Genomic DNA, 13,985 nt, shown 5'->3' on the forward strand with positions numbered 1-13,985 from the left:
ACTTCTTCCCTTTCTTATAGTCCCTCATCACAACCGAGCCCCCCCTCCCCCCTCCAGTTTTACATCCCTTCTTTCCTTTTCACTTTTCACTACATCACCATTCCCCACCTTCAATCTCTTTCTCCCTTTTCACTTCTTACCCCCATTTCAATATCTATATTTGTTTCTTTATTTTTCTTTTCTTAACCGTAAGCACCCTCCACATTACCTTCCATTTCTATTATTTTTTTGTTGCCACCATACACCCCGTCCACCACATCCTCCCGTATACCCTTCTCATTCTATTCTCCTTCTATTTTTTTTTTTTTTTGGTTGGGGATGAGCAAAAGTTTTAAATTTGGTGTTGGGGAGCTCCGCTTTTTTCTTTTCTCATATTCCACGTGGAATCCAAAATCGGTGAATCCTCTTCAAGGAAGTGAAAGGAAAAAGCTCTTACATCCGATCCATATGATTTTACCCGGTTCTTCTTTAAGACCTACGAGGATCACTTTAATGAAATAGTGAGCAAAAAGAAAGTGATCCCGGAGGTCCGCTTTGATCTGCAGTCGGACGAATATCCGGAGATCCAGGAACAGATTCTGAGGAGGGATTGGCAAGTGCTATGCAACCCCGTGACTGATGTGGGTGTGCTGATGGTCAGGGAGTTCTACGCCAATGCTTGGGTGACTTACAAAGATATCAAAGGCGTGAAGCCCGACCTAAAGAACTGGCGCACCATGGTCCGAGGGAGGATCCTAGAGTTCAGTCTGAAGAGGGTGAGGGAGATACTACAACTACCACCATCCAGAGATGACCCTCACTCTTACACTCAGAGGGTCAACACCGACCAAAGACTAGACCAAATTCTCACTGACATATGCCTCTTCAGAGCACAGTGGAGGAGGGATGCCACAGGTTAGCCGTACCAGCTGGGTAGGCATGATCTGGGGCCAGTTGTTCAGGGATGGCTGGAGTTTATTCAGCGTTCCATCATCCCTACAAGTAACCGGTCCGAGGTTACTGTTGACCGAGTCGTGACGATTCACTGTATCATGCTCGGTAATGAGGTGAAGGTGCATCGGATGATCCCTCAAGAGTTATATAGCATAGCGGCGAAGGCCTCCACCTCTACTAGATTGGCCTTCCCCCACCTCATCTTTCGTCTATGTGAGGCCGCCTGCATCCACATTGATAGAGACACTCCTATTGACATTGAGTGACCGATTACTAGGAGGGGCATGGAGTATGCCAAAGAGTCGGGATGAGCACCACCTCAGGAGCCAGTTCCCCCTCCTCAGCAGGAGCAGCCTGAGATGCCTCAAAAATTTTATTTTCCTCCTCGAGACTATTGGGACCAGTTGACCACATCTATTGGGGAGCTGACATCTTATATCGATCAGCTGAGGTTAGAGCATCAGGATCACTCTGCTCTCCTCCATCAGCTAGTGGAGGAACAACCGAGCTAAAGGCGGGAGCTAAAGGAGCTGAGGAGCTGGAGAGGATTCTCAGGAGGAAGTAGCCACTAGGATTGAGGTGGTTGAATTTCATTATCTACTGCTTTATTTATTTTTTATTTTTCAGTATTATTTTCATATTTCCTGTTATATGTTTGAAAGCCTTTGCATGATTACTAGTAATATTTTATATTTTTTTAGCTTAGTTGTTTAATTTAGTATTTATGTTTATTTTGCAAATTGTCTCATGTATTGCTCATCGAGCTTGAAAAATCAAAAGAAAAAGAAAAGAAGTAGTAAAATGCATGAGACTTGAGTTATATGTTATGAGTTATTCTGGTTATTTTGATGTAGTGGTATTATCTATGATCCTGAATGCATGAAGTGAACAGTGCATATTTGATAGTGAAGTTAAGAATGTTGATTCTTGAGGTACAGGAACTTAGAAAAATATTATGGATTCTCCAAATTGAGTAAGAAATTAATCCTTGAAGCAAAACAAACAGCAAAATAATAATAATAATAATAATAAAAAGCAAGGTCCAAGGCTCTAAGCATCAATTATTAGGAAGGTAAAATATGATTAAAAGTTCAAAGAGTTATTTTTCGAACCATATGCTTGTGGTATGAATGTGTCAAGTAACCCTTGAAACAGAGCATTAAGAGTCGAGACCAAGTGCAATTGCAGTGTGCGCCAAAGGCTCTAAGCACCATTGACTTGGAGGAATTAAAAGAAAAGTTTACAACTCAAAGAGTTCTCCAATTAAGTGCTTGTGGTGTTTGTGTGCCAAGTTAAGCTTGAGAACAAAACATTAAGAGTCACAGCTAGACTCAAGGTGCAAAGCACTAAAGAAAAGAAAAGAAAAGAAAAAGCTGTATTCAAGGATCAATCAGAGCTTAAGTAGGAAGAGAATCCATAATATCATCTAAGTTCTAGTTCTGAAGGATATCAATATTTCTGAGCTTTAAAGGATACTGAGATGCCAAACCTATTCAAAATCACAATATCATTAACCCCACTTAGTAATTGGACACGAGCTTAAATGAACACTCAAGTCTTGAGCAATTTCTCTTCTCAGTCCTATATTGTTTTTAGTTGCTTGAGGACAAGCAACAGTTCAAGTTTGGTGTTGTAATGCGTGAGCATCTTTCCCTTATTTTCTGTCCATTTTGAGTTAGAATTTGTTGAGTTTTGATTTAATTCTAGTGTTTTAAACCTCTTTGGATGCTACTTTGAGTCGCTTTGGTATTTTAATTATTTCAGGTGCAGTTCAGATAAGTTTGGCAAAGTTCGTGTACAAGAAAAGGGAAGAGTTTGGAAGCTGTCCACTAGGGAGCTAAACGTCAAGCCTGGCATTTAGCGCCAGCAACACAGAACGAAAGAGGAGTTTCTACCCACAAGGGTGCTAAACACTGCAGTTGGCGTTTAGCGCCAGCAATCCGGACCACATTCTCACTATTGAAGCATCTTTATTTGGATTTAACTTTTAATTATTCTATCTTATTTTATTTTGGTTATTTTTAATTACAAAGAAAATCTTTTAGGTTTAGAATTTATTATTTCATTTTAGTTTCAAATCAAATTAGGTTAGGTATAAAAGGAAAAAGATTCTACCGTTAGGGGGATCTTCTCACTTCCTCACTTTTATATTTTCTAAACCCTAGTTTTCTCTCTGAAGCATGAGCTACTAAACCTCCTCAATTAAGGTTAGGAGCTATGTTTATTTCTATGGATTAAGACTATTATTTTTCTATTTTAATTAATGTATTGATTCAGTTTCAAGGATTACTTTCCTTCTTCATATTATGAATCTGGGTAGATCAGAAGAATAACCCTTATTCTATATGCGTTTTTGTGATTCTTGAAAGAGTTATCTCACTTGAACAACAGTTTGAAATTAAATTCCTCCTAAATTGCTAAAACTTGGACTTAACGGGATACATGACATATAATCCTTTTATATTTTGGTAATAAAGGTTTTCGTGGATATAAACTAGAATTAAACTTAACATTCTAATCAAAATTAAGTGACCAAGACATTGGCGGTAAACTAGGTTAGAGGAGACTAAATCACTATGACATTAGGGTTTAGTCACTGACAGTTTGCCATGAAATCAATCTTGCATGATTAAATTAGTTGGTAAGAAAACTTAATCCGAAAGAATAAACATCTCCGAAACTTTGACTGTTTCTCCCATATATTTCACACTAATCATACTGTTTGCTTTCTTACTTTCTAAATCACTGTTTAATGCTTTTGAACCCAAAAACATCACTTTCTCCTTGCCTGACTAAGTGATTCATTCGACCATTGTTGTCCAGTCCATCAATCCTTATGGGATCGACCCTCACTCATCTGAGGTATTACTTGGTACGACCCGGTGCACTTATCGTTTCAGTTGTGGTATTCAAATTCTGCACCACTATTCTTTTTTTTTTTCACTTTTCTTTTCAACTTTTGTGCCATTAACCATTATTCTCTCTCTCTCTTCCTCCCTCCTTCTTTATCTCTTTCCCTTCTTTTTCTTCTTCTGCTGCTATTTTCTCCTTCTCTTTTAATCTTTCTCCTTTCTTTGTGATTTGTGTTTTTTTTTTTTTGGAAAAAAAATTCAATAATATTGTTAGTGCTATTATTAAATTTAAAGGATAGGACAATGGTACAATTGTCACTGAAATGATGGTGATAATGAGAGTAAGTATGGATTATAGTATACAATGAGTTGTATTTGTTTAATTGTTTGATTGTTGGTGAGGGTGAGGGTGAAGGTGAAAAGGGGATTGTGCTCATGATTGTGATGAAGATGAAAGATGGGAATAAAGAAGGAATTTGTAGTGGTGATGAAAGTGATAAGAGTGGCATTTTGAGTGAGTGGGTGAAGTTGGTTAAGAAAGGTAAGCATGGCGTGGGATGTGTTTGAGTAAGGGAGAGCACAAAACCATTAAAGATGATTTAGGAACAAAATTATAGAAAATAAAATTTGACTAATAGTTGACTGCAATAAAATTGACGTTATGGATAAAATTGAAACTTATTTTAAATTTTAAAAATAAAATTGAATTAAATTAAATATTAGAGATAATTTAAAAATTTTTAAAAAACGTTAGAAAAAAAAATATTTTACTTTATATAAATTTTTATTTTTCCTTCTAAAATATTTTATGTTTGTCGTAAGAAATTTGGATTTTTTATTAAAAAAATTACATTTTAAAAAATTTAATTATAAAAATACTTGTTCACAAAAATATTTTATTTATGTATTTTTTTTATCTTATACTATTCTCCAATCAAACATGTTGATGACTAATTCGTTGGCAATCTAAGTTTTATTTAAGAATTTATTATTTGTCAATAAATTTTTACATATACAAGATAGAATTTGAACGGTTCACACTCACTCAAAAAAAATTACACACTCATAATGTAAAATTTAAAGCGAGCACAATCTATATGGGCCATGAGAAAAGCCCGAAGGCAAATCATACTCTTTTTGGTCACTGCAAATAAGAAAAGGTCCTATTAAAGTTCTTTGTTGGGTTATAAACAAGAATATCAGAGGCTCATAACCAAAAATAAAACACAGACGGATTGTGTTTGGTATGAAGTATGAAGTTTAATTTGGAAATTGTGAAAAGCCCATGTAGAAGCCCAAAGCCTGTATAAGATGGAGCAGGTTTAGGTTGATAACAACCCCAATCTGCTATCTCCTACTCTCTTCAAAAACCTAAAACAATAAAAGAGAAGCGAGGGTCCCTAACCCCAAAAACTGTAATCAATCACGAAACCCTTCTTTAATCTAACGGCCCTGATTGTCTCCTGTGTTGTGTTCAGTGCACAACCACCACCATATATAAAAATGCAGACTCAGACATTGACACACACAAAGAAAGAAACGCAGGCTTCAACACAAGAGAAGGGAAGAGAGGATTAACCTCCTCATCCTCTAAACTCTGCTTTCTACTCATCACACAGAAGAAGAAGAAGAACAACAACAACAGCAGCAACACAGAGAGAGAGAGAGAGAGAGAGAGAGAGAGAGAGAGAGAGATTGCTAGAGGTGGAGAAGGAATCAAACGAGAAGAAAACGTTTTCTGTGTTTTGGGAAACACAGGAGAAGATCTGCGGTTTCTTCTTTTGTTTCCTGTGTGTTTTGCAACGCAGAAGAGATATACTGAACCTGAAATTCTATCATTGTAAGCTTCCATCTTCTTCTTCATCATCATCATCTTCTTCTTCTTTTTCTTCCTCTTACGGTTGAAATGGTTTATGTTCTGAGGGTCTTGTGGTTTTGATGCAGGATAAGGATTGTGTGGTTGGAAGGGGAGATAGATCTTGAAGAAGAGTAAGATAATGGAGACGACGGAGGAGAGAGGAAGCAGCAAAGGAGGGGGATCATCGGAGCCAACGGAGTTGTTCTTGCAGTGGGGGAACCGCAAAAGGATCAGATGCGTCAGAGTCAAAGACCCAAGGATTTCAACTCGCCTCAACGCCGTTGTTGGTGGAATCACAAGGAAGCTTGTTCATAATCACAAAGAAACTTCTCATCTTCAACCTAATCGCCTCACAAGGTTCTTCCTACACACAACTATTCATGGATCTTATCTTAATCCACCTTCTCTCTCTCTCATCTTCTCTTTCTTTGCTTTTCCCGCAAACTTTGGGATTTTTCTGGCCTAGTGTAATGCCACGATTTCTCTTTCTTTTGCTCCTCCGTCTCTTCAAAAATTATTTTAAAAAATTTTCTTTTGATTCACTGTGATTTTGGTGGGGTTTCTTTTTTAATTTTCAGAGTAGGATGATGATGATGCTTCTATTTGATTTCAGGGGAAGAGAAGCATCAGAGAGAGAAGCATACTCCTTTTTTTTTTTTTATCTTCCTCCCACCTCCCATTCCTTCTGTTTCAGTCACTAAAAATTGAGAATTTTGATGATATAATGATGGTAAAACTGAAATTTTCGGAATACCCAGATGCGACAAGCACGTGTTTTCCCCAAATTTTCACATGGGTTTCTCTATTTTTTGTTAATTATCTTTTAGGGTAATATTACATTCGATCTAGATTTTCCTACAAAATTGTTTGGAAATTTTCAACTTTTCTGATTTTCCTCACTATTTTCAAGTGATTTGCTGATTGTGATGTGAAATTCGCGTCCAGGAATTCTGACGGTGCGATTCTACGATCATCTGGAGGCGGAGATAACAGGAAATCGGATTCGCCGGAGAAGGAAGACCGGTACTACACGACGAGGGGATCGGCGGCGGTGGCGGCGGAGGAGAACAATGGGAAAGTTCCGATCGATGGAAACAACGGAGAAGAAAGGGCAGTGGTTTGGCCGAAGCTGTTCATAACTCTCTCAAGCAAAGAGAAAGAAGAAGATTTTCTGGCCATGAAGGGTTGCAAGCTTCCTCAGCGACCCAAAAAGAGGGCCAAAATCATCCAAAGAAGCTTACTTGTAAGTTTTATTTTTCCGGTTAAAAATTGCTTTTTTAATGTTATTTTGTTTTGGGGGAAATCGTTAATTTAGAATTTTTTGGGTTTTTTGGTTTGTAAATTTTACCCTTTGATGAGTTGGGTTTTGGATCTTCGCTAATCCATTATCTTTACCTTACCTTATGCTGATTTCCTAAACAAAATGCCTCTTTTGTTATTTTCTTTTGGGGGGGAAAATGGGTGATTGAGATTTTATTTGGGTTTTTTGGGTTTTGAGGTTTTGGATCTTCATTTCGCCATCTTATCTTTACTTTGATGTGTTTGGTTTTGGGTTAAATAAAAGATACAATTTTTTAAGTGTTATTTTGTTTTGTGGGAAAATTGGTAATTGAGATTTTATGGTTATTGGTTTGTTGATTTGGGTTTTGGATCTAAATTAGTTCAGTCTCGTGGTTTTTGTTTTATATTATTCTGATGTGTTTGGTGTAATTGTGGGTTTTGTGCAGTTGGTAAGCCCTGGGGCATGGTTGACTGATATGTGCCAAGAGAGATACGAAGTTAGGGAGAAGAAAAGTAGCAAGAAGGTAAGTGTTTGGTTATTGTTGCTATTTTTGTCAATTGATCTAATCCCATCTTTAGTCTTTTCTTTTTTTAATTTAAAAAAATATTCAAATAAAATTTCATGTATTCGGTTTTGCTGCCAAATGCTTATTTCATAAACCAAACTAAACTTAAAAAAGTAGTAGAATCTTGCCACGGTCCATGGGCTTGATGAATCTTTTCCTTTTATAGAGTTTGACTTTAATTTTTTATGGATGCAGAGACCAAGGGGATTGAAGGCTATGGGAAGCATGGAAAGTGATTCTGAATGAGGATTTGATGAAATCACATTTGGTGAGCTGAAGATGATGCTGATGAAGATATTTTGAGTTTGATTATTCAAGTACTTAATTAAATTTGTGTTTCAAATCCGGAGGGGAGGCATATATTACATAGTTGTTATTTTTGTCCTCCCAAATGTTTTTGTAAACAAGTAATGATCCAATCCCATTAATCAATTAAGAAGAAATTTCATCTCTTTATAACTTTTTCTTATGTTTATATCTTAAGTATGCGGTTTTGTTTTGTTTCTTGTATGTTGTATGGTGTGTCTTGCACTCTTTAATATAAGATCTAGATGATTAGATGATTCTTTTAGTGAAAAGAAATAGACTCTTGGGCAGCTGTGTCCCACAGGACAAATGAATTTGAATAATTTTACTTCTTTTTGTAAATTGTTAAGTACATAAAAATGGTAAAGAGAAAGGAAATTGTTGAGAAAGATAGGTGTCCACATTTGTTAAGAATATAATAGTAAAGATGTTAAATGAAAAAAATTATAATAGGTTTAATATTTTAAATTTATATTTTAGATGAAAAGTTCTTACTGGATGTTTATTACAAATGTGATATTTTGTTTTGGGTGTCATTCTATAATGTTTATAAATTACACATGTTTTAACTCCATAAAAAATAAGTTCCACTTTTTAATACTTATTTAAGCAATTTAGGTACAAAATTTATGGACACAATATAATTATCCTTTGTTCTATTAGGTTTTTGATAAAAAAATTTATTTTATTTTCTTCTAAATATACCTCTTTCTTTCATTATTATTTTCCAATGGTGATGGATATGATAGTAATTGTAGTGATTTGGTGGTAAAATTATTAGAATGAATAAGAAAAGAAAAAAAAACCTAATTTAAACAAATATATATTTTAAAAAAAATTAATATTGATTAAAAATAAATATAAAATATAAAATATTTGAAACAAAAATAAAATTTTAAATACTAAACACAAAATTAAAATTTAATTTGAATATAAAAATTAAAATAGTATTTTACCATTTTATTTATTAACTGTATTAGCAAAATCTAAACTTAATTCCTCTAATTATTTTAGTCCCACATAGCACAAAGTGAAGCTTGCCGACACATCACTACAATATACCTTAGGATGCTATATTGCTATTTTTGACTGTCAGAAGAGGGTTGAAATGCAATTAAATGAAAATGGAGTAGAAGAAAGTAGAAACAAGGAACACTATTTAATTTCTATAATTCTATAAGTTTCTTCAAGGGGCGAAATGGTGAATTACAGAAAAATAGGGTTATTTGGTAATCCTCACAGATTAAGATCGATCTGTTGGGAGTATATCAGTGAGATGATGACACGTGGAACAATACAGGTCCATCGCGGCGCTATAATTTTGAAAGAAAGACGTATACTTTGACAAAATAGAATTTTGTTCATCAAATGATATTGTAAAAGGACAATCAAAGACTTGGATTATTCTTGCAAACAAATCTCACACCCTAGGATATTTTTGGTATAGCTAATTATAGTATTTTTTTAAACTAACTATTTTACTTGATTTTTGATAATTTCAAGTGTTGAATCAAGTTTATATTAAGATCTCAATTTAGAGAGCAGATACAACTCATTTTAAAAGAATAGACTCGATCTGAAATTCACTTAGTGTATGTGTCGAATAATTATTTGTGCAACAAATATATAAAAAGACTTGAAATTGTGACAACTAATATAAAAAAATTGCAACAAAAAGAAATATATAAAATAAATGAAAATTTTAAACAAATAGAAAAGTAAAATAGCAATTGAAAGGAAAACAAGATGCTTGAAGAAAAGAAGAAAAACACTTAAAAGAAAAGAAAAAAAAAGCAAAGAAAATAAAATAAAAGTTGACTCCAGACATTCATATATATTTGTACTCCATGATTCTCTTTAGCGTTAGTGTCACTTGGATTTTGCAGAGCTTTAGTATAATGATGAAGTATTCAGATTGAAGTCCCTTAACTCTTTCAAGCTTTTCCTATTTATAGATCACAAGGAAAAACTTGCATAATGTTTCTCTTTTTCCACGATCTAGATTTTCCCTTTTTCTCAAACTCTCACAACCCACGACCTTTCTTTGACGATGAAGAACTTTATTTTCCAAGATGAACATTTTACGTCCTTGCGTTTACCTTGGTCACAAAGCATTTTCCCATGTTCTTTATTTACCACGAGCTAAATGATTTTTCCACATGTTATTAGCAAATTTCGACCTTTGTCCTTTTTCGACTTGACCTGTGTCATGCATAGTACAATCGATGCTTTTCTTATTATGGTCAAATCTCACTATCAGTCAAAATTTTGTACTAACAAATTACCCTTTAAATTTTTTTTTCAGAAAGTGAAATGACAAGTTTTACTTGATCATGTGATAGTCATGTGCTAGATTTAAAATTTAGAATTTGAAAAGACAGTTATACAATTTCTGAAATGGCGCACATGTTTTCCTGGGAATACACAACATTCTATATGGACTTTAATGGGCCTTTCATAACTTAAGAGCATCATTCTTTTATTTCATTCCCATACATCCTTTATCACTTCTTCTAAGAAGGATTTCTTTTTTTTTTTTTGTCGTTTCTCTCGACCATTTTCATGGATTCCCAATCAGCCTACCAACAATCACTTTCTTCTACCACTGCCTCTTCTACTTCCACAACCATTGCTATTGCTACTACTACTACTACTACAACTATTACTTCTTTCATTGCTCCTGCAACCATGGCTTGTGTGTCTTCTTCTCTTTCGGCCATCGCTGCTATTGCAGCGGTCTCTGCATCTGGTGTGGTGACTACTACTCAACAGTCTCCTCAACATCATGAGGAAGACGATGATGTCCAAATTATTTCTCCTCCCTATTTGGTAGCTGACATGACACAGTTTTACAATGAAGATGGAAGCTTGAGAGCCCCAATCCGGATGTTGAGACCACAGAACTCTGGAAAAGTCAGGTATTCCTTTTCTTCAAGGTTATCGGCGTCCTATATTCATTTTTAGGACCTCTTTCTACTCAAGAACATATTGATTCTATTTCCTCTTTCTTTCCTTCTCCACCTGAACATCTTCCTCTGATTTTCTGGAAAAATATTAAGGCTTCCTATTTTGCTAGTCAAGTTTTTAAGACTGCTCCCCCTAAAGAGTCGTGTTCTCTTTTTTCGACTTGAATGTTGAGACTAGTTCCTTCTTACAAATTTGTTTGGAAAATAATAGGAATTACTTCTGCTCTTAAACTAGCTACTTTTGACCTATCGTACACTACACCTCTCTTAGGAACTAGTTTGTACTTTTGGTATCCAGCTACCAATAATTTTCATTTTTTCTATGGGATGATGGGTCCTACCTTGATGGAAGTATTTGCCTTGACTGGCATGCCTCCTGATGAGGAGTGTGTGTCATGGGCAACTGAGTACCCCAATAATGTCTTCGACATCAACTTTGACTCGACTTTTGTGTCGGGTCTTATCCAACACAACATGGGGTATGAGGACGAACCTGTCACCGACAGTGAGCATGTGGCCTTTTTGCTCTTGTGGCTTAATGCTTTTGGTTTTTGCCCCAAATATATCTAAATCTAAAAGAACAATTATCTTCCTCTAGTTATTATGCTTCACCACAAAAAATACATCGACCTTCCCTCTCTGATTCTAGGTCAGTTGTATGATACTTTATCTTTAGTGGATAGAAAAATTCGTTGAGGCGAAACCTCAATCAACCCTTTTGGCCCATTCTAGGTTGTGAATTTGTGGTTAAAGCCATTCTTGGATATCGACTCACAACTTCCTTTTCAGACATTCTAAAGACTCTTATTGATGGTATTCGACTATCCCTTTTGTCCTGGTCGAAACCCAAAAACATGTCTATCATTGATACTTTTTCTCATTTCATCACTTTTCTCCTCGACATCAAAGTTGATAATAATACTTCTTATTATCCCAATCCTTTTACTTACTACCGTAGTTTAGTCGAATTCATCCATTCTTTCGCCAGCTCAAAGCCAGAAAACTAATTTATTATCAATGACCTATGGTCTCGTACCTTAACTCCTCAAATCCTCCCAGTAAGATTTCCGCACGAGTCAACAATGGCTTTAAAGAAAAAGTTAGTCACCTATTCTCCTCAATACGTGTCTCGTCAATTTGGACTAGCACAAGCATTGCCTTCTCCACTATCTCTTGACTCTAAAGCACAAATGATTCATTATGAAGTGTCGAGATTGGAGGAGTTCAACTAGATTCTTGACTTGAACCATCAAAGAATAAGTGGACAATATCATAGGCTCGACTTCACTCGATGTTTTCTTTCAACACCTTCCTTTCAACAGTAGTGGTCGGCTTATTATGCATCTCATTACACTTCGACTACTCAAGGTGAGCATGTCGAAGAGATTGTTAAGTTCGTGAAGTACTACGAGGTTAAATGGCATTTCAGGAAGGTAAGGTATGTTCTCAATAAGGTCTTAGAGGTATTGAAAAACAAAAAAGAAACACATTTATATAAAGGTCTCGAGTGTTATTTACAAGCTTTCACTCGAGATCCTTTAGCACAGAAGAAGTCTTTTATGCATCCTTTCAAATTTTCTTCTTTTCCCAATGCCTCTTTTGGCCTTGCTGGTGTAAACACAACTGGTGCCATTTATTATCGAGGAACTAGTGATAAAACCCATGGTTGAATAAGGATTGTTGGATATCCTCCAGGTATCTTATGTTTCCTTGGGTCTTAACAAATTTCTTCCTTCGCTCATCTTATATTCTTTGATGCTTTTTCTAGCTGCTCGACCGGCCTAACTTACTGGAGTAACATCTGACCTTTAACCAGTCAAAGAGAACTGGGATTTAGATAAGGATGCTGCTTCCAAGAAAACAAAGTCAAACTGTGGTGGTGGTCGAGGACGGGGCGAATCAAGTGATGCTACCCTTTCCTCTAAGAAGCACAGTACTGTTGACATCCTAATGGGTTATGGTCCTAAGAAAGTTTAGAAGACAAAACCTGCCTAATCTAATTATTATCACTTGACCTCTTTTATGTATACTTAGCATTCATTTATTCCTTATTTTAGTCCAAACAATCACAGAGATGGTCAAAAGTTAGAGTCGAAGTAGATAGTGAATCTGACCGAGAAGTCGACCAGCCGATTAACATTGAAGTCGATGTAACTCAACCTATGCCTCCTATCACTTCTTAGACAGTCATTCCACCTATGCCTCTTTTGACTCCAATTCACAATGTGCCTTCGACCGCTACTTCTCAAGCTTCGACTGACTCTCCTTTGGTAAGAAATTTCATGTCATTATTATTTTTTACTATGGAAGCTTAATATATATTATAACTTATCTTCCTTTTGCAGGTGAGCTACATGCCTCTTCCCAGTGATGCTGAAACGTATCAAGAGTCAGGTATTGTATCGACTGTTTTATCAGAAACAGATCGGGCTGTTGCTGAGCAAGAACTTGGACTTCCTTTCGATGTTCCTACTCCCAAGGCTGGACATTTGGACTTTGAAGATCTCAACTTTGACCTTGATAACATTTTGTATGAAGCTTGACATGTATATTCCTTCGAAGGGACTAGAATTTTATATTTCTCAAATTAAAACCCCACATTGTTCCCCTAGTTACTACAGAGGTATCGACATTCGACGCCTTAGCCAGAGAAGAAGAAGTCACTTCTCCTCAAACACCATCATGTCCTGATCCTTTAGTTATTGAGAAGGTTAACACAATTCTCTACTGTATCAATCACCCCTTGGAGGACATTACTCGTATTGCAGAGCTAAAAATTCCTCTTATGGATGCCCTCACTTTTCTGAACCAGAAAATTCTGACTGATGTTCATGCAACTTTTGGTACTTTTATTGAAGACATTTACAATCAAATTTTCAAATCTTAAACTGCTGAAGAATACTTTAATAAGTCGATTGGGACTTTGGCTAATCATGACGCTCAATTGAAGAAATGTGAAACAATCAAAGCTCAAGTCAAAGAAGTCTTGTCAGAAGGTGAAACCAAGGAAAGGACCATGGCATTAAGAATCAAAGCTTTAGAGAAGGAATTAGCTAAGCTAAAGTTTGAAAAAGAAAACGTTGCAACAGCTAATGCAACTCTTACACTTTGACTCCGAAAGATTAACAAGCCGTATACTTTTAGAACATCCAGTCACCCTGCCTTAGTCGAAGCGGCCGCTCATGCCACTCAAGTCAAGGATGAGGTATCTCAAGTATTACAA

The 13,985-nt window shown here is 35.8% G+C and overlaps 1 protein-coding gene across 2 annotated transcripts; it reads left to right on the forward strand.

Annotated features, from left to right (window-relative positions):
* The first annotated feature begins 5,120 nt into the window (after positions 1–5,120).
* LOC112754867 (uncharacterized) lies at positions 5,121–7,949 on the forward strand. 2 transcript variants are annotated; one of them, XR_003178794.3, is made up of 6 exons: positions 5,121–5,625; positions 5,730–6,000; positions 6,589–6,886; positions 7,371–7,448; positions 7,686–7,823; positions 7,861–7,949. XR_003178794.3 is itself a non-coding variant. In XM_025802663.3 (5 exons), the coding sequence occupies exons 2-5, from the start codon at positions 5,783–5,785 to the stop codon at positions 7,734–7,736; spliced, it is 645 nt and encodes a 214-aa protein (XP_025658448.1). In that variant the 5' UTR covers positions 5,121–5,625; positions 5,730–5,782; the 3' UTR covers positions 7,737–7,949. The 2 variants fall into 2 exon arrangements, 1 of the variants encoding a protein (XP_025658448.1); XM_025802663.3 differs by having other exon boundaries at positions 7,686–7,949.
* Positions 7,950–13,985: the final 6,036 nt, after the last annotated feature.

Source organism: Arachis hypogaea, chromosome 16, assembly GCF_003086295.3.
Source record: "Arachis hypogaea cultivar Tifrunner chromosome 16, arahy.Tifrunner.gnm2.J5K5, whole genome shotgun sequence".
Taxonomy (NCBI): domain Eukaryota; kingdom Viridiplantae; phylum Streptophyta; class Magnoliopsida; order Fabales; family Fabaceae; genus Arachis; species Arachis hypogaea.